Raw genomic sequence first — 25885 nt, 5'->3', positions numbered from 1 at the left:
GCCACACCCAGGAGGTGCTCCTCAGCACATGGGAGTACTGGCACACCCCGTAACCAAGCCCACCGGCAGCAGGACTCCCCAGCAGCCTCGCTCCTTAGGGAGCTCCTGAGTCTGGAGCTGCCCACCTGACTGCCCTGGGCAGGTGACCCACGAGGACAGACTGGCTTGGCAGAGCCCCAAGCAGCAGTTTCAGTCTCCCTGCCCCGTGCCAGGGGAGGGGGGAAGGCGGGTCCCAGCAGACCAGTCCAACAGGTCCTTTTGCCACCACTCTAACACAGCTAGCGCCTTCTGCACCAGTTCAAAAGCAGGAGATTCAAAAGCCAGGTGGAGCATTCACACCCTGAGTCACAAGGACCAGGGAATCGAGAAGAAAGGAGAAAATGGTCATCCTCTCATTCCTGCCCACCCACAACAGTCCTGGAAAACATGGTCCCTGATCTCATAGTTCTTGGGTCAATTCAGAAAAGCAAGTCATCATCCCCCGAGATGCTCAAAGAAAAATCTGGGTTCTCATCATCACCAGGCACTGAGGTGGTGTGAAATTAGTTCTTCCTGTGCCATGCTCCTGAGCTTTTCGCCCACTATAAATAACTCGTTTCTGATACAGACCACATGATCTCGCCACCTCTGGACAAAATCCCCAACACTCAGTGTGCCTCTGTTCGCCCATCCGAGAGAGAGAAGGATGAGGCCAACCCAACCACAAGCAACAATGTAGCCAGAGATGCTGTGTGTCAGAGGCAAGAAGGGAACTCAGCAAAAGGAGGAGGGCTTGCTTTCTGGCTCCAGCCCCTACTTCAGGAAGCCAGACCAGGCTTCCTCAGCAGTGCGTGTTCTCCACCTAGGGTTTCCTCTCTGGGTTCTTAACAGAACCCAGTAACAACGTTAACCTTTCTCCTTACCCTCTCATCCTGAAAAAGTTGTCTCTTTACTCATCACTACACCTGTTAAAAGACACAAATTAAGACTTGTACGTCCAAAAACTGGATAGAGAGGTGTCTGATTTACAAATCAATATGGACACACTCCCTCAAGGCTGCCTATCAGTAAAGAATGCCTATTTCATAATTTTTCTGACTTTTTATTTCACGAATAATTGAGACATGCCCATGCATAAAGCACTCCAAAAGACTCCGGGGGAGGAAGGGATACAGAAAAGATAAAAACAGCCCAGACTTCAAAAGAGCTGATTATCTAGCAGGAGAGATAAATAAGCACAAATCACGCAGCCCAATGTGGGACCAAATTCAGGAACTAGAGTTAACAGTCCACTTATTCCCCCCAATTTACGTCGATGGCTTTTGTTCTTTTTCAGAAGAAACATCTGAAAGTCGCAGGTCCCACTTTTAGCTGGGACCACAGAGTTTTGCCAGGATCTGTATAAACCCTGGGCCTTCAGCGAATGGGAATGCCCGCCCACTGAGTCAACAGCGTTGATCGTGGATGACAGCCCGAGAGGAAGCCAATCCGGGGAGAACCACTGAAGAGCCCAGCCCTGAGCCTTCCTGGTCTCCTCCCCACCTGGAACCTAGGGACAGGCCTAACAGACAAGCAAAGATGGGAAAGAGCTTAAACACAAAGTCAGAACAGGTACTCAGGTCGCGGAAATGAAGTCAGAGTAAACAAAGAGAGCAAAACTTCTTGGGGAAGTTTGCAAGGGATTCTTAGCTCCGCATCTGGAACCCCCACCACAGTGCTGACCCTGCAGAGGAAGCCACATTTATATATTTTTCCTTTTATGTCCCAACTGTTGGTTGTCAAGCCCCATCTCCCCCTTTAACTCCCACTCAATCAGTGCCAGGGCTCAGGGCACACTGATCCCAGTTTTTAAACAGGACCCTTACCTATCGGGCTACCAGCAGTGGCAGAGCTCTTCTGGAAGGTAGTAGGGAGGAACAAATACTCGTTCCTGAAAGTACCTGGAAAGAAATAAAATTCCCTAGACAAACAGAGAAGATTCTATGCCCTTAAAAAAAAAAAAAGAAGAAAGAAAGAAAAAAGTCATTTCAGGACCTGGGGATAAAGATCAAGGCCCATGTTCTCTTCCACTGTGGAGGAAAACAATTCTGAAGCCAGTTCTAACTTAAAAATGGGAAAAGCTGGTAAGAGGCTTGGTCCAAATCACCTCAAAAGAAAATCACTTCCTGAAATTAAAATTAAAATTAAAAAAAAAAAAAAAAGGTGAGGGGGAGTGGGAATTGGGTTTGTTTAAAACCTTTCCTATACAGTAGGTAGGTAGCAGATTAGCTACCCAAGACCCTTCTGGAACGGTTTACTGGGAAAAGGGTTATAAGGCGGGCATCCTGGAGGCAAAGCCGGGAGCTCAGCACCTACACACGTATTACTGAGAAAATCCTCACACCACCGTCAGGACTACGGGGTGCCGCCGGGGTCTGACGTGTGTCACTGGGGTGGGTTAAGAGCACAGGTCTGGCAGCTTGCCCTGGCGGCTGTTTCACAAGCAGTTTCTGTGGTTTCAAGAAAGGCAGGGTGTTTGCTTTTAAACACTATCTTAAAAATACACTTCAGAATAGAGTTCAGCCATTCCAAGACAGGAGGCAACGAACAGCAAACCAAATAAAGGAATCTGGTTCTACCAGACAGAGAGGGAGCACACAGAGCGGCAGGGAGGGAAAGGACACATTCACCGCGCGCACCAGGACGGCAGGGGAGCCGACGTAGTGCATGCCGCCAAGCTAGGAAAGGAGGACACTGAAGACAGGAGATTCCCCCCCTACTCAGCTCTTCAGCCCTCCAAAATAAACTTACCTGGCTCAAATCTATTTGTGTATTTAGAAACAAAATAAAGCAAAACCACCCCAACAGTTCGGCATCAATGCAAAGGACTGTGGTCTAATCAATTAGCAGCCACACCTCTCCGCCAGCGCCATGTGGTAATTAAGGTAGAGATTCTGCTCCCTGGGAATACAAGTATAGAAGGGCCGAACCCCTATGGGCCTAACCCATTACGACAGCCTTTTTATTAACAAGAAAACACTGCCATGCACTCTCCGAGGAAGCGGCGGCCTGCGTCACTAAAAGACACTTGCGTGCGAACAGGGGCTACCTCCGCTAGGAGGTAAAAGTGAGCTGGAGGTGGGTGTAGGGAGGAGCGACCCCTCTCCAGGCGGCCCACAGGCTGTGCTTCTCCAGGTAACCTACCTGGACCTTGGTTTCACCCGGTAACAAAAAGACGGGTTCTACAGTAATTTAGAAATGGCACATAACCGTGATCTCGGAAAAGCGAAATCGGGTTTGAACGCCAAGTACGACTCTTCCTCTGCAAGGGCAACGAGAGGGGCACAGGGGAGTAAATGAGGCTTGAAATAAGGACAGCAGCTCACGGCTTCACTCTCGCTCCATGCTGGCATCTGACAATAGCCTTACAATTTTAGAACTTTGCTAATAAAACTCCAAATGCCGAACGGGATCAAGGAAAGGGCACTATTGCGCAGGTAAGACAAGCAAGTAAATCCAATCATAAACTCCTAAACTCAAGTTAATTAAAATTCCATAGAGGGGCACAGAACAATGAGTCTAAGACACAACAGCAGAGGTCTGGGAGAGCCGTAAGCATGGCTGTGGGGGGCTGGCTTCGGGAGAGAGCGGGGAACCAAAAGAAAGACTGAACAAAAGCAAACAGGAAGTAGTGGCACATAAAACAAGCAACGGGAGAGAGAGGCCCAGCAGGAAGGCCAGAGCTCAGCTCCCAGGACTGAGCTGGCAAGAACCGAATGCACACAGTGGCCTGGCACTACCAGCTGCGGTGCTCAGCGCCCTTGGCAGTCACGGCCAAAAGCAAGCAGCTCTGGGCCTCTGTGTAAGTGGCACGTAGAGGGTTGTAAAGGGAGAACGTTATTTTTGTGATAAAACATACAGTTAAGATCCACACACAAAAGCGTTTTTTTTTTCCTTTTGGGGGGGAAGGGAGGTGTGGGGGAGTGCCTACAAAAAGAGTTCTAGAACCCCAACAATTCACGGGCACTACAGGGTAGGACAGTCAAATCTAGGAATCTAAGCGGTCCCATGCTATGAGGTACTTACTGCTGGTTACCAATTTTAGGTCTTGGGACTTTGGCTTTTTTGAAATGGTCCTTGAAAATCCAGAAGATGAGAAGACACAGAGAGGACAATCAGAAGCCAGGATTAAATAACAAAGTTTTAAATAAAAGTTTCCCGTAGCTCTTATACAGAGCGGTCAAGACCACAGAGGTAAGCCCAGAGAGCCGCATCTCACCCTTGGGCCACAAAGAACAGAAACAATCTGGGGCCGAGGAGGCCATGACCACTCAGAAGCCAACCTGGGAGACAGGTTTTACTCCCCACGGACTAGAAGCAAATCCTAAGGGATCTACCTACCTCCTACTGCATGGGCACAACTGAAGCAGAACCAAAGGGTTCACCACAGTCAAGAAAGTTTTGCTCTGACACCGACACACACTGGACCGCTCAGGTTTGTAACCTTAAGCAAGCTACTCAACATTTCTGGACCTCTCGTTTCCTCATCTGTAAAACAGGAGGACCTACCGTCTCACAAAGATTAAATGAGTTAATCAATGTAAGACAGGTAAACAAGTGTCTGGGACAGGCTAAGTGTTCAATCAGTATTGGCTATTATGATGTTTATAGCTAAAGCCAGTGGCCTCAGCGCAAACTATGCCCTGTGAGCGAGGATGGGCAGGGGTAGTCAACCCCTCAAGCCCTCAACTGGTTGGTCCCTTCTAGAGCTCCCTAACCACATGGAAAAGTAATGTACTAGAGGGCCATCCAGGAGGCACTGTTACTGAGTCTGGCTTAGCTAACAGAATGAACAAATCTCCTTTGATAGCAAAAGTCTATCTTCCGTACCGACCAGCGGCGGAAGAGAGAGAGAAAAGCACATCAAATTCAATTCTGGAATTGAAGTGAAAGCCACATGTGAATCTGAAAAGAAGTAAGCTTTGTGTAAAAAGCAGAGGATTATGGGACTGCTGAGTGATGGGAAATGGAGCTATAATCCTACAAGTCCATATGTAGACTCAAACTGATGTAAGTTGAGCACTTGATTAAACAGCTTTTTAGTGAGCCGATGAGAAGTAATTCTGAGCAAATGGGATGAATTTTAAAAGATCTGCTTCAAGCTGGTACAAGTGACTATTAGAGGAGACCCCAAGGTCTGCTCCTAGCTGCCCTAAGGGAAGCCTTCCAAAGTCAGGGGGGTCATGGGAATTGGAGAATGAGTACGAGCCAAAGAACAAGGTGGAGAATGCTAAAATACTTCCGAAACTTTGTTATCTACCGCTATTTTACCTATCCATTAAAGACTCATCAAGCAAAGATAGTTCACACCGTTACCAAATCTGCTTACCTCTTACGGTAGAAAATAAAGCGTTTCTCCATCAAGTGTGGGATTTGGTGGGCATGTTTCATTCAGAAACAGGGCCACCAAAGAGTTAAGCATGTTAGAAATAGGAACAAAGTGTGTGGGCTCCGCTGGGGCCGTAGTGAGCGACTGGAGCCCACTGGCCTTCAGCTATTGTGGGCACCAAGGTTCTTCAAGGATAGAAGCTAAGCAAGCTTTGCAGTTTTCAAATTTGGAATTGACCAATAGCCAACGCAGAAGCTTAAAAAAAAATCTGTCATGATGAAATCCAAGTAAGCCAAATGATCCTTTTAACGGGGAGGGGGGAAAGGCCAATGCTCCGTATTAGGAGGAGGAAAAGAGCCAACTTTGGTCAAAGTCCCTCGGGTCACTAAGAACCAGCTTCCTCAGCTAGAATGACTGCAAACCCAGGCAGCAAGGACCTTCCAGCAGCCCAGCCAGCACTCAGGGAATTGCAAAACAAAGGCTCAGTGTGAGGTCATATCAAGTAGTCAACCAATGGAGGACAGGGACGATCAACCCCGTGCTTGTCTACAAAAGATATTCTCACACTTCTGTCTAGAAACCCTTTACACTCTCTTTACACTCTTAATTACCAAGGACCTCAAAGAGCTTTTGTTTATGTGGGTTATAACAACTGTATTATAATTAAAACTGAGAAGATGCTACACTATTGATTCATTTAAAATATTACTAAGCTCACTACAACTACATGTCCCAATAATTAGATTTTCTAACATAAACTCAAGACATGTCATCAGAGTAAAACCCGCGTTCACATTTTTTTTTAAAGATTTACGTATTTATTTGAGAGCGTGCACGCACACAAGGGTGTGGCGGGGGAGGGGCAGAGGGAGGAGGAGAGACTCTCAAGGAGGCTCCCTGCTGAGTAGGTGGGGCTCAATCTCCTGAGATCAGGAACTGAGCCAAACCGGGAGACTCAGGCAACTGAGCCACCCAGGCACCTCGGGAGTTAACTTTTAAAATGGAATTAAAGAGCACCTGGGAGGCTCAGTGGGTTAAAGCCTCTGCCTTGGCTCAGGTCATGATCTCAGGGTCCTAGGATCGAGCCCCGCATCCGGCTCTCTGCTTGGTGGGGAGCCTGCCTCCCCCTCTCTCTGCCTGCCTCTCTGCCTAGTTGTGATTTCTGTTAATAAATAAATTAAAATCTTAAAAAAATAAAATAAAATGGAATTAAAGCTACAACATGGGGCACCTGGGTGGCTCAGTGGGTTAAAGCCTCTGCCTTCGGCTCAGGTCATGATTCCAGGGTCCTGGGATCGAGCCCCACATAGGGCGCTCTGCTCAGCAGGGAGCCTGCTTCCTCCTCTCTCTCTCTCTCTCTGCCTGCCTCTCTGCCTACTTGTGATCTCTGTCTGTCAAATAAATAAAATCTTAAAAAAAAAAAAAAGCTACAACATTCATGAACCTTGAAAACATTATGCTAAGTGTAAGGAGCCAGACTCAAAAAGACAAATACTGTATGATTCCACTTACATGAGGTCCCTAGAGTAGTCAAATTCAGAGAGTAAAACAGAGGTTGCGAGAGGCTGGAGGAGGGAAGGGTGAGAGTTCTTGTTTAATTGATACAGAATTTCTGTTTGAGATGACAAAAAATTTCTCGAAATGATAAAGACAGTTACATAACACTGTGGATGTACTTAATGCCACTCGACTTAAAAAATGATTAAAATGTGAATTTTATGTGTGTTTCACCACGACGAAAAAATGGAATTAGAACATAAGGCCCTGAGAAAATTTCAGGTTACCATAATTGGGGAACATTCTAGAAACTAACCAGCATTTTTCGAAATGGTCAATGTCATAAAAGACCTGGCAAGACTAAGAAATGGTCACAGATCTGAGTGGACTACGGAGACATAATTAAAACACAATGTGGGATCCTGGAGTGGGTCCTAGGACAGAAAAAGCACATCAGTGGAAAAACTGATGAAATCTGAACAAGTTCTGTACTGTGGTTAATAGTATTACACCAAGGTTAATTCTGTTTTGATACACGTTCTGTGGTTATCTAAGATGTTAACACAAGGGGACGCAGAGTGAAGAATGTATAGGAAGTCTCTGGGTTAGTTTTGCAACTTTTCTAAATTAAGATTATCTCAAAATTTAAAAATAAAAATTACCGGTTTAAAAAAACCTCACAAGGCCAATGCTCTGTATCTGAAGAAGAAAAAGAGCCAACTTTGGTCAAAGTCCTGGATCAGGTTGCTGAGAACCAGTTTCCTCAGCTAGAGTGACAGCAAACCAAGCCGGCAAGTGCCTCTTTGAGGCACAGCCAGGACTAAACAGGGGCTAGGAATTGCAAAATGGTTTTTTATGAAATTACCAAGAAACTGACCAACCAAAGCCAGGGAGAATTAATCCAAGTTTTGTCTACATCTGTGCTTCTTACACTTTTTGGTTTCAGAAATTCTTTGCAACTATTAAAAATAATGGGAGTCCCCCAAAAGTTTTTGTTTATATGGACTATATCTATTAATAGTTACTATATTAGAAATAAAAAAGACTTAAATATGTATCCATCCATTTAAAAGAACATAATACTTAATCATAATCACTGCATGGAAACATGAGTTACTTTAAAAAAACCCCAATTATTTATTTATTTGAGAGAGAGAGAGAGCGCACGCGCATGCACAGACAGAGAGGAAGAGAAAGGATCTCAAGCCGACTCTGCATTGAGCATGGAGGCCGATGTGGGGCTTGATCTCACAACCCTGAGATCATAACCTGAGCTGAAACCAAAAGTCAGAAGCTTAACCAACTGAGGCACCCAGGCGCCCCTTGAGTTACTTATTTTAATGAAAAACAAAGCAAAACAAAACAAAACAACAACAAAAAAAAAAAAACAAGAGAAAAAAACCATCCAAAAAAACCTGTATTTGCCAAACCACAATTTCACACATACCAAAGGAAGTCCTCCCCATGAACTTATCTCATAATTCAATCAAAACACAATACCAGACAAAAACTCCAGAAACCCCACACTAAAAAACTAGGGGGAAAAAATGAGGAAAACTTAAAAAAGAATAATGAGAAAGGGAAAATGGGGAAAAGAAAAACCTTTAAGGAAAAAGAGGGAGGGGGAATAAACCAACAAGCCACAGATAAAACAACGAAAAACCTTAAGGGGCCAATGCTGTCCGTATTATAAGGAGGAAATAAGTTAGCTTGGGTCAAAGTCTCTGGGGCCCAGACAGGATGATATAGCAGCAGGAACTGTAAACAAGGGCTCCTTATGAAGTCATCGCAAGTAACCAACCCAAGACAGACAATCAGCTCAAGTTTTATCTACAAACAAAGGTTTTTTTCACGTTTTGATCTCCAGAACTCTCTATACTCTTAATTACTGAGGACTGCAGAAATATTTTGTTTATGGGGGTTACAGCTATCGATAGCTACCTTGTTAGAAACTGAAATGGTAACTTAAAAAATATTTTCATTAATTCACTCAAAACACTAAGCCCACTAGATGTTTATATGGAAAACCTACATTTTTGTGTTTTCTAAAACAAAATTAAATTCATGGCAAAGATTGCATTGTTTCACATTGTCGTACATCTCTTTAATGTCTGGCTTAATGGACGAGAGCCGACTTCTTATATCTGCTTCTGTATTCAATGTGCTTCGATCTGTTGTTCTGGTTTTAAGATATAGAGAGAATCTCCTTTCATACAGACCTGTAGTTGGAAAACGATGTTTAACAGCCTTTCAAATACTGAGAATTTATCTTCTTCGACACCAGACCAAAACTCAAAAGCAGTAGTTTGTAAAAGCTAGTTGCGATGTGCAATCTGAAAATTTATCAATGAATTTTTTGTGTCCTTTTATGTTAAAATCCACTGGTCATCTTGTACTTTTTGAGTGGCTCTTTTACCTACTGACAATCTGGGAAATATTCCTTCGTTGAATTATAAAGAATTTCCAAATACTGACATTTCATACGGTATCGAAAAATCACATTCCATTCATTTTACCACTGATCTCATCAAAGAGCTCTTTGACAAACACAAGTTTTTGAAAAGTCTCATTTTCGCCTGAAAGCTTGGATGTTATCACTGGCAACGGTGACAGACTCACTCCGTTTAACGTCAAGAAAATGTCCACTAAACACTCAAGTATGAATAACTAGAGTTTATCCACCAGTTGTTCTTTCAAGTAAAAACGATGATCCATGCAGCTGGTTCAGCTCCAACACACTAGTGCATTTTCTTGGGACAGTCACTGTACCACGCTATCCAGCAGCTAGGCTCCAAGGACACTTGGCATTTCATCACTCAAAATATTAAAGAGACTTCTATTAGAGGATTGAGATTTAATAAAAATTAGTAATTTTAAGTGCTTCATCTAAGACATTCTTAAGTAAAAATGGCTTTTTTTTTTTTTTTTTTTAAACGATAAGCGCAGAGCAGGAAAGAAGTCCCCAACTACCACCACTAGTAGAATCCGGTGCCACTTACTGCCTTGATTCACGCTATGACGCCAGCAATTTTCTGTCACTGCTTCTGCACCAATCGTGCAAATGGAAATAAAGTTGTTCAAGCATGAACCGTGAAAGTCAAGAGTGTTATTCAGCCCCTTGCATATTTTATCACTACTTGCGTTCGCTGCTGAGCGTTCACATAAAACAAAATTCTCTGAGGCGTAGTTGGTGTGGACACAGGTTGAGCCATATCTGTAAATCTGTACATTGGTAAGGCAAAAGCACAATTCTGCAAACAAGATATGAACTCCGTCTTCATAGCTAGATCCTTAATTCGACGAGTCACAGTAACACATGAAGTGCCCCTGCCCTGGATTTTTACTGACTTTTCAGCCAGTGGGCAGTCAGCAATGCCCGCTGCTCAAGACTTTATTAGTCTCTCGGCTACTGGGCAGGCTTTTCCAGCCAAAGCGATGTCAAAAACTTATCCGGTAAGAAAAATGATTTTTTCCATTTCTAGGCTGGAAAGCTGGAGCAAATTCTGGCTTTTAAAGAGCTCATGGTGTGTATACTTAAAATACTCAAATTCCTTTTTCTTTAAGCTTTGAATGATTGGTCTTGACACGATGTTGCAACTTAACCGGCACTGTAATACTACACAGACGTGTTCTGTTGCGTAAGACCTGATAAAGTACATTGTTAACATCTATACTGCTGAGAAGACAGCTTTCTTTATAATATCATCTCCTTTAATAACTTTTCATTTCTTATTTACAATCCTGTCTAGGTTCTTCAGATTCCTCCAATTCACTTGTTGATGTGTCCGTTTCAGTACAGAGAGACTGCAAATCTTCTAATCTCCCTTTTTAAAAGCCAACAATCCATCCTTAAATATAAGAGAAATAGGATAAATTTTCCTGTTTTAATACTCTAGCCTTTCCCCCGAAGCTTTTACAAGTAAGTTTTGCAAGTTGTACTTACTTCTTGTTGTTTCCTCGAAGGTGCCAGGAAAATGCTGGCATTTCAAAATAATGATTTATAGGACAATAATGAGGTTTACAGGGATTACAGCAGGCACAACTGAAGACAGCTGGTAATAGTAGAAGTACTAAGAACAAACTGAATTCATCACTGGAAACTTTCATATTTATACCTTAAAGGACTACCTTAAACGTTCCAGAAAACACGAGAATACAGAAGCACACATTTCATTAATCAGAGTGATGATGTCAGCACACATCATTCAGCCTCTGGAAAACTCCACTGTACACCAACAGAACGAGAGTGAAAAAAGGCAAATACTGCATTAATGTTGGGATGAAACGCATTTTGATTTCACGTACCACCAAATGGGTCTTAGGGAGCCCCACGGTCCTCAAATCACACCTCAGGGGCCACATTCAATATTGCATTACCAGAATTAAAAACTCTCTCCTCAGATCTCTTTCAGGACAGGGTCCAATGTTGTAGCATTCCGGGCAGGCCACGGGAAAACAGCCGAGAACTAACTTAGACCCGGTCACCAGGGAAACTGGGATGCCGCCCCTAATACGTTGTCAGATTGCCAAGCCCGGCTTTACTAAAGAAGGTGGCTCCAGAGACATAAAAAGAAAATGTTTTCTAAAGCAGCAAATCCTTAACTTTATAGAAATCAGACGAGTAGGAGAAAGGACTGGGTGGTTCTGGGATTCTATACATGAAGGAGCTCTCAGACTATCAGAATTCCTCTCCTGAGCCAGGCCACAAAAGAGGCATAGAAACAGGTCAGGCAGAGTGGGCCATGGAGATGAAAACCCGAGGTGGACAGTGATAATGAAGCAACAGAGTTCAAAGAAACCAAACAGAAAAAAAAAAAAAAAAAAAAAGGAAGTGAGAGAAGTCAGCAGAGGGGTCAAAAGGAAGACAAAAATACAGTGAAAGAAATATTCCCTGATGAGCTCTGAGGCGACACTGTTACCTTTCTCCTTGGCAGTTGCAATGTGAGAAAAGGAAGCAACTTACTTGCTGTTCTGGCCAGGCATTCAGGCTCTAGAAGCTCGAGAGATGAAGATAAACAAGGAACCGACTGAGACCAAAATCTCAGCCCAAGATTCAAAGTCCGCAAACTCCTAGGAGAAGCCGCTGAGTAATGGCCGAGACCCTTCCAGGCCTCACGAAGGGGAGGCTCTCTTCTCACTTCAGAGAACCCAGCAGAGATAACAAGGACCTGCCCCTGAAGGCCCCCTTGCTAGTGAAAAAGGAACCTAAAATCATTAGCTGCTAAGTTCCCATGTGGTCTTTAAAAGAAACAGGGAGCTTTCGCCTGTTCCCAAAGGGTAAATACTGCACTTGAAGAAAGGAACGTGAAAGAAATCCCCTGGCCTCGCTCAGCGGGCCTCTTGTAATGCCCGGATCCCAACACTCAGAAAAACCCATGTTCTGGTGACTTTGGACTTGGCCTTCCAGGCACTGATGAGGCTGTACATACACCACCACCACCACCACCACCACTCACAACACCGAAATATGGGCAAGCAGAAGGTAACGTTTTGGGGTGTTTCTTTTTTTTTTTTTTTAAATTGATAAAATCACCCAATACTGATATCCTGTAAAAAAAAGTCATCTCCATTTTTTAAAGTGATCTCAATAGTATCTAAACCTCTCCAACAGCATTTCTATTCAGATAGGGGGTTGGCTCAAAAATAAAAAACAAGGGGCACCTGGGTGACACAGTGGGTTAAGCCTCTGCCTTAGGCTCAGGTCATGATCTCAGGGTCCTGGGATCCAGCCCTGCATCGGGCTCTCTGATCAGTGGGGAGTCTGCTTCCCCACCCCCCGCCCCTGCCTGCCCCTCTGCATACTTGTGATCTCTCTCTATGTCAAATAAATAAATAAAATCTTAAACACACACACACACACACACACACACAAAACACCCACAAAAATCAAAACAAAAAAGACCAAAAAAACCCTAAAATAAGCAAATTTTTAAAAGATTTTACTCATTTGAGAGACAGAGTTGGAGAACACAAGCAGGGGGAGATGCAGAGGGAGAGAGAGAAGCAGGCTCCCCGCTGAGCAAAAAGCCTGATGGTGGCAGACCCCATGACCCTGGGATCATGACCTGAACCAAAAGTAGATGCTCAACCAAGCCACCCAGGTGACCAAAACAAACAAATTAAAAAAAAAAAAAAAATGCTGGAAACAGCTCCTAAGGGACCCTAATGACTAAAAGAAACCAAGATTCTTTTAATCAATTCAGAGAAATTCCAACATACACTAACCCGGAGCTGTGTGGTGCTCAGAAAAACCCACTGAGTTGCTTCACTAGAACGGTGATGACAATGATTACGATGTCCTGCCAGCCATTATTCTAAGTGCCTTATATTCACCACCCCTTTTAATGCTCCCAGTAACTATACACCTACAAGATAGGTACTATCATTACCCCGTTTTTACAGATGAGCAGACAGGCCTGGAGCAATTAAGTAAGCCCGAGGTCATAGTAGAGACTGACCAAGACTCCAGTCCAGGGTATGGAATTTGGAGAACCTGCTGTAATCACAACGCACCACTTATGGGAAGTCTCCAAGTGCTGGGATCTCGTTGCAACTCTGCCATAAGCTCAACTCAATTAGAATGCTATTGCTAGACCAAGCAGGCCTAAGGGGCCCCACTTCCTGTGACTAGAGAACCAGTAATTCAAAGTCTTGTGGGCAAAAACAAAGCAACAAGCCACAAGTGCATCCAACACACATGCAAAGTCACTCAGATGATGCCCATCTGTGGTGGGGAGGCGGGGAGGTGACGGGGCGGGGGTAGGGGAAGGCCGGCAGAACCTCGGATCTGAAGAAGGTAGAGGAAAAGGGCCACCCTCCATACAGGGTATCCGTAACCAAAACAAAACCTTCACCGAAATGGTGCTCAGGAGAAGCAATGAGTACATCATTGTAGTATCGACAGGAGCAGCCCGCCCCCAAGGGCAAGGGCAGGAACGATGTTTGCAGGTGGTTTCACTCATTAATCAGCGAACTTTCAGATGCGGGAGTTTTCCGTTTAGTGGGGGACTGGGAAAACAATCCTGCTGTATTAGTAGCGCTGATGGGCACAGATGCCTTAGAATCCCGTCTTTTCCCGGAGGAAGACTTCCCGGCCGCCGTTCAGGAAGTGCCAGCACACGGTGACTGATGACTCCCACCTTTCACAGGTACAGGCCGGCCACGGGCTCGCTGTCCCCACGGCTGAGTACCTGCTGAACTGCCAAAGACCAAAAAGTTTTCTCTCCTTTTTCTTCCCCAACAGGCAGACAGACAGATAGTCCCATCACATCAAGCCGAAAGGTGCGGGGGTGGGGGGGTGTCTTACTGGATTTAGCGAGCAGATCACAACAGCCAGGAGTCAGTTCCCATCCCAAACCAAAAACCCAGTGCCTTCTCCCGGGCCAGGCTGGAGCCTTCTGCCAAGCCATGACCAGCGGTGGGAAGGGGGGCGGGGGGCCAAGAACAGAAATAGTATCTTAGAGTGTCCGGTGAAAGGTGTGTAAGACAAGGTTGCCCTGAGCATCCCTGGCTGTAGAGAGAGCCTGCTCGTGTAGAGACACCCGGCTCAGAGACCCGTTCAGTATTGGGAGAGGATGGGGATGTTTACAGATCTCATCCAAACTCATATATCAATGAGCAGAGCCCCCGAGGAGGCAGACCTTTCTATTGCCAACTTCCCAAAGAGCACACAAGAAAATAGGCCGAGGCTGCTCAAAACCAGCTTGACTGGTTCTACAGAGAAGCCTCAGGTCTGCTCCGCCTTCCTTATGTTAAAAAGAAAAAGGTGGCTGGGAGCCAATCATTGAACACACCCCTCCTTTTCTCCTCTCCCCCTACCCCCACTTCCTCTCCCCTCCTATCTGCTGTCCCTCCGGACTCAAGCAGCCATCAATACAGTGTCTACCTTGCCCTCACCTACCAAACCTGTGCCTACCTGGCTTCATAAGCCTAACACTAACCGTCTGAGGAGCAAAAGGAAATGCATTTGTTTCTGCCCTCATTTTCTACTGGTAAATGTAGGGATACATGGAAGTAGGGAGAAAGAGTGTCTAGGGACCAGGAAACTTCAAACCCTCTAGCAAAAGCAGACAGAGAGGTGAAGGGATCTGGCTTATTTCTAGCCCCTAAAGTCCCGAGCAGGGCTAGTAGGCAAGAGAAAGAACTGGGATCCCTCTTTCTTTCTTTCTTTTTTTTTTTTTTTAATAAAGATTTTATTTATTTGAGAGAGAGATCACAGGTAGGCAGAGAGGCAGGCAGAGACAGAGGGGGAAGCAGGCTCCCTGCTGAGCAGAGAGCCCGATGTGGACTCGATCCCAGGACCCTGAGATCATGACCCGAGCCGAAGGCAGGCACTTAACCCACTGAGCCACCCAGGCGCCGCTGGGATCCCTCTTTCAGTGGAGGATCAGTGGAAACCAAGAGGCCAGGTTCTCTCCTGGTGTGGTCTCAGAATCAGATGCACCCTGACAGCCCAAAAGACAGCAATGGCACTTAGCGGCGGCCAACACCAAAAGGGCTGTGGTGGGATGGCGACATTCTGCTCCAAGAGCTAGAGCTTTCAGAGTTAACGTCGGGAGAGATGGCCTCTTCCCATGCCAGAAGTGGAAATGGGTGGTTTCCTCCCCCACAAAGTTTGTAAAGGCTTACTCTTCCCTCTGCTGAGACAGAAGGGGAAAATGCACAGATAACACTGCAGTGACTCACTCGTGTTTGATGAAGGCTGTGAGAAAGCCTGGAGAATCCAAGCTAGAAGTGCAAAAAGGTACAAATGCTGGCATCTCCCATCAAGAGAAGGAAACCCAGCCACCTATCTGGTTTGTCACTTTGCTGAACTTCCGCTGGAGGAGGAAGCCTAGGTTTCAAACTCCACCCACCCTTTCCCCATCACTCTCGGTTTCTGCTTTGCTAGGCAAGTGGCAAACCTGGCAGCACCACCGGCTCTGACAGAATCAAACCCTTTCTCCATCTCCTCTCACGGAGGCGGCCCTGGAGCCAGTCTACAGCTTAACCAGGCAGCGGGGGGGGGCTGGGGCGGGACCTGCTTACTGCAGGAAAGCCTCATCAGGCAGTCTTGGAGAAGGAAGGACAACCACCCTCCCTGCCCTTTCCATCTGCTGAGGTTACTTCATCCCGATCCATTAATAGGCTTCAAAGTGCTGCTGGGGGGAGGTGGGGTGGTGGAGAGTCCATTTAGCAGAGTTACCATGGGGCCAAAGGTGGCGCCCAGCCCCCACCCCGCTTGTCGATAATGGGCCGCAAAGTCTGAGGCTTGGCTGCACTCTAGGCATAAAATATTCATTCCAGTCGACATAATACATATGTAGGAAAGTCATGGACGCTCCTGGGAGAAGAGAAAGGCCAGCCAGGTGGCTAAGTGCGCAATGGGAAAGAGTTCATGGAGGAATGGGTTAGTCCTGGTCAAATGCCCACCGAGAACTGGGTTTTTCTGTCCAAAGGGGAAAGTGTACAGTTGGAGAAGTTTTTGCCTTCCAAGAGCTCTAACCATGCAAACCTCTCGGGCATATTCTCAATTTTTTCCCATCTCACTGGCACCAGCTAAGACACTGACAGTGAAAAGAATCTTAGGCCCAATCTCTGGTCACCATCTGAAAGGTGCAGCCATTCCCTGTGCAAACTTGATGTTAATCTAAAGCAGGCCAAGTTTCAATGACTCTCTTGTATCCATCTGTTTAGCTACTTCTCAAAGTCCACAGATTAGAGAAATTATTACAATTCACTCGGTGGTTACCTTTACTGGGTTCAAAGATTATGGTACGGTGAGCAGCTCTTCGAGCTCCCAACTCCTACAGCCCTTGCTCTTACAAGGCCTCATTCTAATTTCTAGGGCCATGCAGGAAGTGAGAATGTCATCCACCCACACCTCTGACCAGATGGTAGCGCCACTAAGGAGCCCTTGGCCAGAGTCAGAGGGCAGAAGTCAGAGTCTGCACCCGGAGCACAGTGCCGCACAGCCCCCAGGACACGTCAGGGAAATGAGAGCCAACCCAGCTCTCTGCTAGAGTCGACGCTAAAACCGAATTATTCAATGCAATGTTCAGCCAGAATCAACACTGGCATCCGAGGGATGTGTGTCTGGAGTGGCTCAGTTGTTCTTTACAGGATTCTTTGAGTTAGGTTTGCTCGCTTCAGCCAGACTTCCACACTCCTCTTTCTAGAACCACCCAAAAGAATAAACACCACCGCTCGCTCCCCAGCAGAATGACAGCGGCCCCCTCCCTTGCCCACTGCGGCCGAAGCGGGGCTGGTAGTGAAAGGTTCCTGCTTTCTGTCAGAAGGCCTCCCTCCTGGTTCCTGAGGCCCAGGGGTGGGGCAGGTCTGAAGCCAGCAGGCCCTCTACCAGGTGTAGCTACCGGAAGCTCTGGCCAGCAGCAGGAGAACTCTGGAAGCTGGACCCCCCCACACTGGCCCATGACTGCTGCCCCGGCTGGAAGACAAACAGTCATCTTGCTGATTGCTTTCACCACAGCCAAGCCTCCGGGCCAGCAGAGCCATTTGGAAAAGAAGTGGACAGAAGGCTCTGCTCGCAGACTGAGAATCAAAACTACCAGCCCCAGGTCACAACCCTCCTTCTGCAAATGAAAGAAGAGTTTATGGCTGAGAGAAAGCACATCTGCAACCAGGTGTCAAAAAACCATCTCGGCGACGACGGGGCTTGACTTTCTTTTATCTCCCACTTTCCCTGCGAGAAGCAGAGTCGACAGCAAAGAGGCACTCTCCCTGCAACACAAGGTTTATTTTTATGCTTCCACATTTTCTCTGTGTGTGTGTGTGTGTGTGTGATGTGTGTTTAATTCAGATGTGATCAAAGAGCTCCTGGAAACAGCTACTCATCAGCCCCATGTTTTAATAAAGAAAAGGGGAGAGGAAGAGCAAAAAGGGGTGGGAGCTTGAAGACAACCAGGAGAGTCTGTTTACCTACTTCCTGGTGAAACCAGTGTAAGTAATTTAAACCTAAATACAGCGATAGAGCATCTTTGTGGGGAAGCAATCAGCCCAGCCAAATTCCTCGCTTTTTACTTTACAACATTATGGCTTACTGCAACGACTGAACTTCCGGGACCGGAATCACAACAGGACCAGAGGCTTTCTTGCTTTTTACCTGGTGGCACCATCTACTCTAAAGGAGGCCAATGCTTCTGGCATCCCTGGCCTCATGACCAGGAGGGCTGCTACTTGTCTTTTTCCTTGTTTTGAAAAATATAGGCATCTGCCTGGGGTAGGTGTATCCAAGCTTTTCCAAAGGCTGTGCTTTTACTGGGACGAGACTTAACGTCAAGTAGACAGCATCATCGGCCACCTTGAGAACGCCAGGAGAAGCGGTGAAGCGGCTGGGGGAACCTTAGTCCATAAAGTGCAAACGGGATGAGTAATTAGTAAATTTGGAACAGGATGACAAAGTGCAGCCACTGCTCCAGACTCCGTCATCAAAGAGCAGCCTGCATTCCCAAATGGTTCCCCCGATTACTGCACTCACAAAATCAATGGGGGTGCACCGACTTCCTACTACGCGCTCAGCAGTCTGCGAGCCATGTAGGGAAGAGAGGAAATCAATGCACACATCATAAGAAAAAGACCATGGCGAGAATACATTTACATTTAGTAAACAGCACAAAGAAACCACATTGAGGCAGTCTGTACTCTACTTTGCTGAACACAGTGCCGCCCCACAGCCTCGGCCAGAGAGCAGGCACGGCACCGCCACTCCCCACATGCCTGAGGGTGTCAGTCAGTCACTTGGCCTCCTCCTACCAGCTCGTAATCAACAGTCTGGGAAAGTTCTCCGGTTTAGCAGGGTTTACCTGCTAAGACAAAGGTGGTGATAGGAAAAGGAATGGAACAGGCCACCTCAGGAGGGCCTAGAAAAAGCGGTTCTCAGCAAGGAGACTAACAGCTGGCAAACGAGGGCGAGGCTGGGAGACACAGACCACACTCCGGTTTCCAAAGACCTCAGTCCCATGCACAGCCAGTTGCAAAACCCAGTGATGAAACAGAAATCCACCGGGCCTCCCTCTCAACTCGTTTCACCCCCAGAAGCAATGAGTCCATCAGCAACAAAAGGGTCAACCGGTGCAGAGAAAAACTCGGGCCAGAACTCCTCCTGAGTTCCTTACTGCCCAGGTGACAGATCGAGGGAGGGGGGACACAAGAGAAAAACGCAGGAAAGCGCAACGAGGGCAGATTTTCCAGGGAAGGATGTGAACACGCAAGAAAATAGAACAACACTCTACCGAGCTACGGAGAAAGAGCGTAACAAGAGGAAAACATAAAGGATGTCGTAAGGGAGAGGATGCAGAAAGGCAGCTGCAGCCCCAGGGGAGAAGAGCTCCTTTTTCAAGTCAAGTTTTTCTGGGCCTAGTAAAGTTCTCCACCGACAAGGGTGAGAAGGAGGCAGGGGACTCTCCCCAGAGCAGTTAGCAGTCAGCAAGGGATGGGGTGAAAGAAAGGGGAGGAGTGGAAAGTGGATGCCTCTGAGCTCACAGGTGAGGTGACACAGAAAACACTAAAGCTTGGGTGACAGATGATAGCAGTGATTGCCAGGACGGGGGCGGGCCGGGGGGGGGGCACGGGGGGGGGGCAGCGTAGCTCAAGAAACTAGTATACTGAGTGCCTGCCCCGGGAGTTACAAACACAAGCCAATCAGAAGGGACGGGACGGGGGCATGTGTGGGGCCAAGAAATATGATGTGAAGAAGGCAAGAGACTAATCCGGAGATGAAAGGCAACGCTGGGTAAAAGGTAGAGCAAGGAAGACCGGGTGAGGGTAGAGAAACCGGAAGGCGTCAAGCAAGGAAGAAGAAACTGAAAAGTGACAGAACCAGGAGTGAAGACACAGGAAGGCATCATGGTTTGGTGGCAGTGTGAGAAGGCAGAAGGGCAAGGATGGTGAGGGAGCGTGGCCAGGGAAAGGACTCAGCAACAGGTTGTACTGGCAGAGTGGGGCTGAGAGAATGCTGTCCCTCGGCAGGGAGCGTCCAGGGAGCAGGTCGGTAAAGCGCTGGGGGAGAAAACAGGAAGCCCGGAGACTTAAAGCAAACCTGGGGGAACAGAACCCGAGGGATCCAGGCTCTGAAGGGAACCCTCGGACTGGAACCCCAAAGACAACCTGTGGGAAAACTATGCGCATGACAGCAGTCTGGGAAACACGGAAGCAACAAATGCCAGCGCGAGGCACCAGGGAGCTCCTGGAGAAAAGAAGGGAAAGTGATGAGCAAAGAGTAGGCGAACCATTTGGAAAGGTGATGAGGGTGGAGCTGGTGGGTGCAAGCATGAGGGAGAGCACAATTTGGAGAAGGAAGGGGGGGAAGGCTGGGGAACTGGAAGAGGACAGGGATCGAGAACACTCCGGGGCAGGGACCCTGAGGGTGATAAGCAGGGACTGGGAGAACCGGTGCGGGAGGAGGAGAAGCAAGACTAGAGAGATGGAGGAAGGGGTGGACGACGATCTGGGGCAAATCGCGGGGTGCTCTTCGAGAGCGGGAGGGTGGCGGCTTTAAGCGTGGGTGGAGGAAGACCAGAAAGGCCCCTGAGAGAAAAAGGGAAGAGAAGGGAAAGCTAGGGAGGTAACACGGAAGAGCGCAGGAGGGCGGTGAGGGGAGGGGGGGTCAGCAGAAAAGAGCAAGTGTGCAGCTTGGAGTCAGGACGAGGTGGGTCCCAGGACAGGACTCAGAGGGGGATGTGCGAGGCCGAGAGCCAGATGACAGGGCAGCCGAGGCTTGCAGGGTGGCAGCAGGGACACGAGGAGAGCAGAGGAGGGAGGAGGCTCTGCAAGGTGCAGGGGCCCAGCCAGAGAATTCGGGGAGCCCTCGGGGCTCCTTACCTGCTCCGTGTCCCTCTCGTTCAGCGTGGGTAGGGGGGTCCGGGCGCTGGACATGGCGCCGGTATCTCAGGGGAGGGAACCGAGAAGCTTGGAGGAAGGGAGGGAAGGGAAGGCGCGGAGCCCGGCCGGGCGGGGCTTCTCACAGCAGGGGCACCCGCCGCATGGGCCCCGGCCGGGGGTGCGGGGAGGCCGGGCAGCCGCTCACGCCAGCCCGGGGATGCGCCGCTCGGGCTAGGCCGCGCCGGCTCCGAGCGGCTCCGGACCGCACCCCCCCGACCCCCGGCTGGGCTGTGCCGCCTTTCGGCCGGGCCGCGCCGCTCCGCCTACTCTCTGCCGCCGCAGCCGGCCGCCTGCCTCGCTCCTCCCCTGCCCTCAGCGGCACTGCTCCGCGCCCGGCACACAGGCAGCCGCCGCCGGACCTGCTGCTCCCAACATGGCCGCCACCACCGCCGGCCCTCGGCTCTTTCCGCCGGCAGCAGCCGGAAACATCCGAAGCGGCGAGGAACGGGAGGGGGGCGCGCCTCCTCCTCTCGGCCGCGGGCTACGGGTGAATTCCGGAAACACCCGAAGAAGGTAACCCCCGGGGACGCGCGCGCCGCCTCGATTCCGAAGCCCAAGCTTCGGCTCTGTTTACGGAAACCCACGAAGCCACTCGGGAGACTCCAGCCACGCCCATAGGCCTTTCCCCGCCCACTTCAGGCAGGCTCGCTGCGGTTTCCGGAAACACCCGAAGTGGCGCCGCGTGCAGCGAGCCGACCACGCCCCCGTCCCGCCCCGCAGCTCACGGCAGTCGTCGGCCATTTCCGGCAACACCCGAGGCCCTGCGAACCCCGAGTTCCCTCGGGTAGTGCCCAGAGCCTGACTCTTCGTTTCTTTCCGTCAGTTTCCGGGCCTTTTCAAACCTCCAACCCGGAGCGCGGATCACCTGCGCACGTTATTATTTGACTAAATAGAAAATAAGGCTGTTAGCATCCCAACGATTGGCATCCTTTGGTTCTAAAGCAACTTCCCTGTCTGCGTGTCTGCTCATCAGTCTGCCAGTCCCTCATAAAATCCGTCTCCTTTATCATCCAGCCTATCAACATGTGTGTCACTTGTCAAGTGCAGCGTTATGACCTACCTAGCAGTCTTCACCTGCCATCGTCTATCTGGGCTTCTGTTTATCCATACACCCCACATCTAGTCCGCAGTGTCCCCTAAGGTCCGGGACGGGCACCAGGTCAGCGTCCTTGTCTCCCCCAGCCCATCATTCCAGCCCCAGCTTGGTGGAATGAAAAATACGACGTGATCTTGGAAAGATTACATAACATCTCTGAGTTCAGGCTTCTTGACGTCCTTACATTAAGAGAATTCATGCCTTTGTTTCAGGGATGACATTCCAAATAATGTCTTTGAATTCCACTTACCTCTTTTTTAAAACTGTTCAAAATAGCAAAAACGACATTGCACTATGGTAATACTGAGTCACGCCGGTTACCTTTTAAAATACCCCTGTAAGGTAAGGCAGAGGAGACAATCGCATCTTAATTCATTTTTCATTTATCCCTTCTAAGACCAGAAAACTCACAAAAAAAGAAACTGGTTGAAAATGAGGATTCCTCAGGATGGAGAAGTTCCCTTCCTTTCCTGGACTTCAGTTTCATCAATAAAGTGAGGTCTCCTATCTTTTGAGAGCCCCCACCTCCAACAGGAAGTTCACTCTTCACTTCCCCCTAGTCTGTCTCACCAGGGCAAGGCAGTAGGATGGTTTCATTCCTCCAGCTCTGAGCTGCCCCCCACCCATTGTACCCTGGACCTGTGGGAACTTGCCCCACCCCCACCCCAGGGCTCAACAGCAGTTTAAGGTGGCCAGAAGCCAGAGTCCCCACAGGAGCCCGAGACCAGGCTCAAGCAGCAAGTCCCCAAAGGTACAGGGGGAGAGAGGTCCCAGGAATTATGGGGAAAGGTGCTAGATGGACCTCTGACACTTGACTTTCAACTCCCATCTTGAGCAGAGCCCTTGGCCAAGTCACGCGGAGAAATAGGCAGCTGGACAGATGCAACAAACAGCATATGGAGTACTTTCTAAGGCAACAGGTGCCACCTACGGTGCTCCAGGACACCTCCTCATGGACCATTCTGGGTCCAGTCAGGCGCCCCGTCATTGAGGAAGAAGGAGCACAGAAGGAGGTGTGAGGGAAAAAGAGGAAGAGGTGAGGCGGGAGGATAGTCCAATACCCCCCACCCCAAATTCATCGGGAAAATCCACGAGAATCATCTGCCCTCTGGTGGCCAAAGGGAGACACACCGCTGATTCCTGTGCCCCATACCACTCCCAGGCTTGGGTCTGGAAAGTAGGGAAAAGGGGGAAAGGGTTTCAAGACCAAAGGAGGGTGCCCTGGGGTCTTTCTGGCCATGTTCTTGTCTAAGCAAACTCTACCTCCTCCATGCTTCTAACTCACTCCAGTTCTCACCCCTGCCTTCTGTCTCTGAGCGCCCACCCCTACTTCACCCATCCCCTCCTCTTCCTCACAAGGCTGCCCAACTGGTCTCCGTGCCCAGACTCCCTCCAAGCTAATCCCACCAGATGTGCCAGAATAATTTGCCTAAAATCCAGCTCCAATGACATCTCTGCCCTACTGGAAGGCTCTCACCAGCTCCCATGTGAGATTGGCAGAGCTGGCTTCCTGGGCCTGGAAACCACGCGGTCCCACAGACTGCTACTCTTAGAAGGGCCTTGAGTTTGATTTAATACTCTGCTGTCACCCTCTTGAAATTTTACCAAGGGGGCCCTGCATTTCCATTTTGCACTGGGCCCCACAAATTTGGGAGCCGGTCCCGGTGGCAAGAAATGTGTTAGCTTGCATTCAAAGCTTTGCACAGTCTAGCCTCAACTTAACCTTGCTTGGTATCACTGGTTGACACCCCCTGCAAGTTCCTGCCCGGCCACCAAGCTCTCTCACGGTGTTCTGTGCCACCGTGGGCTCCCAGATGGACTTCAAGATTCAATTCAAATGTCACTTTCTCAAATCCCCTAACTTATCTAGTTCCCCTCAAAGATTAGTTATTGCCACACAGCTACCCCTCTTCAATCTGCAAACTCATCCATTCACGAATCTCTATGGCACCCCTACTATGTTCCAGACATTGTTCTAGGTTCCTCAAGTAGGTCAATGAACAAAATAGACAAAGATCTCTGCCCTTAGGGAATTTAAATCTCAATTACAGGAAGACAGACACCAAGCATAACAGTAAGGATTAAGGGCTATGGGAAATAAAAATGGTCAGCTAAGGATGATCAGGATTGCAGGGGTGAGTGGGGAGAGTATGAGTTGCGTTATTAAAGTCGTCAATGTTGGCCTCCCCCAGAAGGTGACACTAGACACTTACAAGAGGTGAGGGAGTGAGTATCTGTGGGTATCTGGGGGAAGAGAATTCTAGGCAGAAGGGAAGGCCAGTGCAAAGGCCCTGAGGCAAGAGAACAAGAAGGCCACTGGGACTGGAGTAGAGAGGGAGTGCATAGTAGGAGAAGAGAGCAGAAAGACGTCATGGAGTCTGGCCTGGTGGACCAAGCTCTGGCTTTTCCTTGGCATGGATGCGGAGCTGCTGCGGGGACATGATCAGACCATCTGCTGAGTCGAGAAGAGGGTAAAGCAGAAGGGCAGGTGCAGAAGAAGCCTGGAGACCAAGAAGGAGACTTTTAGGATAATTCAGGGATGAGTTAACAGTGGCTTGGAGAGGAACAGCAGCAGTGGACGGAAGTGAGAAGTGGTTGGCTTTGGGATGTATCTGGAAGGTAGGGTTGTTGGGATTTCTGGATGGATTGGCTTAGGGGGTGTGTGAGAGAGGAATTAAGGGTACTTCCAAGTTTTCTAACCTGACCAAAACAAAACAAACACAAAAAAAGACATCTACCACAGGCCTCAGACCAGGTAGAAACCGACCAACAGGACCAGGGTTCCAGAGAAGTCATGAAGCCCTCTGGAATCAGGGAAGGCAGGGGTTGTGGGATTCCCAGCCCCAGTGGGCACAAAGGGGTTAGGGTAGCGCTCCCACTGGGCAGTGGGTCAGTGGACAGTGAGGAAAGAAGTCAAGGGGAGGGAGGGGTGCTCAAATGGAAGACATCCTTGTTCTCATTGCTCTGAAATAAGACCCTTCATCTTTCTCCTCCCAAACACCGGAGCCAGAGCACACTCATTCCCGGCAGGCCACTCTCCGCGCTGGGAGGCAGGGACCAGAATTACTCTCTGCTCAAGAGTCCAATGTCTGCGGTGAGGCAAGACCCATGGATGCCCTCTGACTCGTCACAGACACTCCCATCTTGCAGAGCATTATCCTATTTTTCTTGGTGTCTCTAAATTTCCATCATGCATTTTATCACCACGCCCAGACGCTACACTGAAGTCGGAGCATTTCAGAGATGTTGGAGTGTGAGAACCAAATGCCCATCTGAGCACTCCTGGACTAGAATGTTCGTTATCAGTGCCCCTGCCCAACCGCCCCCAGGGCTGGCCCTACCCTTCGCATTCCCCTTTCTTTCTTGGTTTTGCTAACACGCATTGAGAGCTGGGTACCCTGTGGACGCTATCTCAGTCAGGATGAGCAGGAGGCAGGGTTATTTCCCCCAGCTTATTCATAAGGAAGTCAAAGGGTAGAGAAGCTCACTTTCCCTGTTGCGGAACTGTTGTGGGACTAGAGGAGTCAAGTTCAGGTGTCCTCGCCAGAGGGGCTTCTTAGTACTTCTGTCATCTTAGGCAAGCCTCCTAATCTCTCTCTACCTTAATTTTCCCATCTTTTCAATGGGGAGAATAAAAGTACCTACTTCATGAGGTTGATGGGTGAGGATATGAGTTAGTATAGGAAACGTGCTTAGACAGAGCCCAGTGGACGGCCGACGCATTGTGTGGGATGCTGTTATTATAAGGCATCATCTAACCAGCCTCCCTGAGTCTCCTTTTAATTCTCTCTGCCGTAACCTCCCCACTTCCCTGGAGAACAACACGGGACTAGAAGTAAGAGAGCCCATTCTGGTTGCAGCTCTGTTGCTAATGGATCACGTGAGCCATTAGGCAACTCCCTTCCCCCTTTGAGGTCTCAGGCTCCTTGTCTGTATGGTGAGGGGGAGCTGGACTGGCTGCTGTCTATGGGGTCATCTATAATGGTATCATCTGAATGTCTGTGCCCCCCCCCACCCCAATCAGGATTCCTATGTTGTAATCCTAACCGCCAAGGTGATGGTGATGG

At 48.6% G+C, this 25885-nt stretch overlaps 1 protein-coding gene across 8 annotated transcripts in view; it reads right to left on the bottom strand.

The window, feature by feature from the left end:
• The window catches only part of MARK2 (microtubule affinity regulating kinase 2), a 57238-nt gene extending 36111 nt beyond the window's left edge, over positions 1-21127 (bottom strand). For 3 of the 8 annotated variants that reach the window (XM_032879312.1, XM_032879316.1, XM_032879313.1), the window contains exon 1: positions 20663-21126. In XM_032879312.1, coding sequence (XP_032735203.1) covers positions 20663-20716 — 54 coding nt within the window. In that variant the 5' untranslated portion in view covers positions 20717-21126. Of the gene's footprint in view, positions 1-20662 lie in introns of all 8 variants that reach the window. The other 5 variants (XM_032879315.1, XM_032879317.1, XM_032879319.1 and 2 more) reach the window with 3 other exon arrangements.
• Positions 21128-25885: the final 4758 nt, after the last annotated feature.

The sequence above is a fragment of the Lontra canadensis genome, unplaced genomic scaffold (genome assembly GCF_010015895.1).
Source record: "Lontra canadensis isolate GAN:19392208 unplaced genomic scaffold, GSC_riverotter_1.0 scaffold66, whole genome shotgun sequence".
Classification (NCBI taxonomy): Eukaryota; Metazoa; Chordata; class Mammalia; order Carnivora; family Mustelidae; genus Lontra; species Lontra canadensis.
Note: the sequence above shows the minus strand (reverse complement) of the source record. Positions and strands in the feature narration are given on the sequence as shown.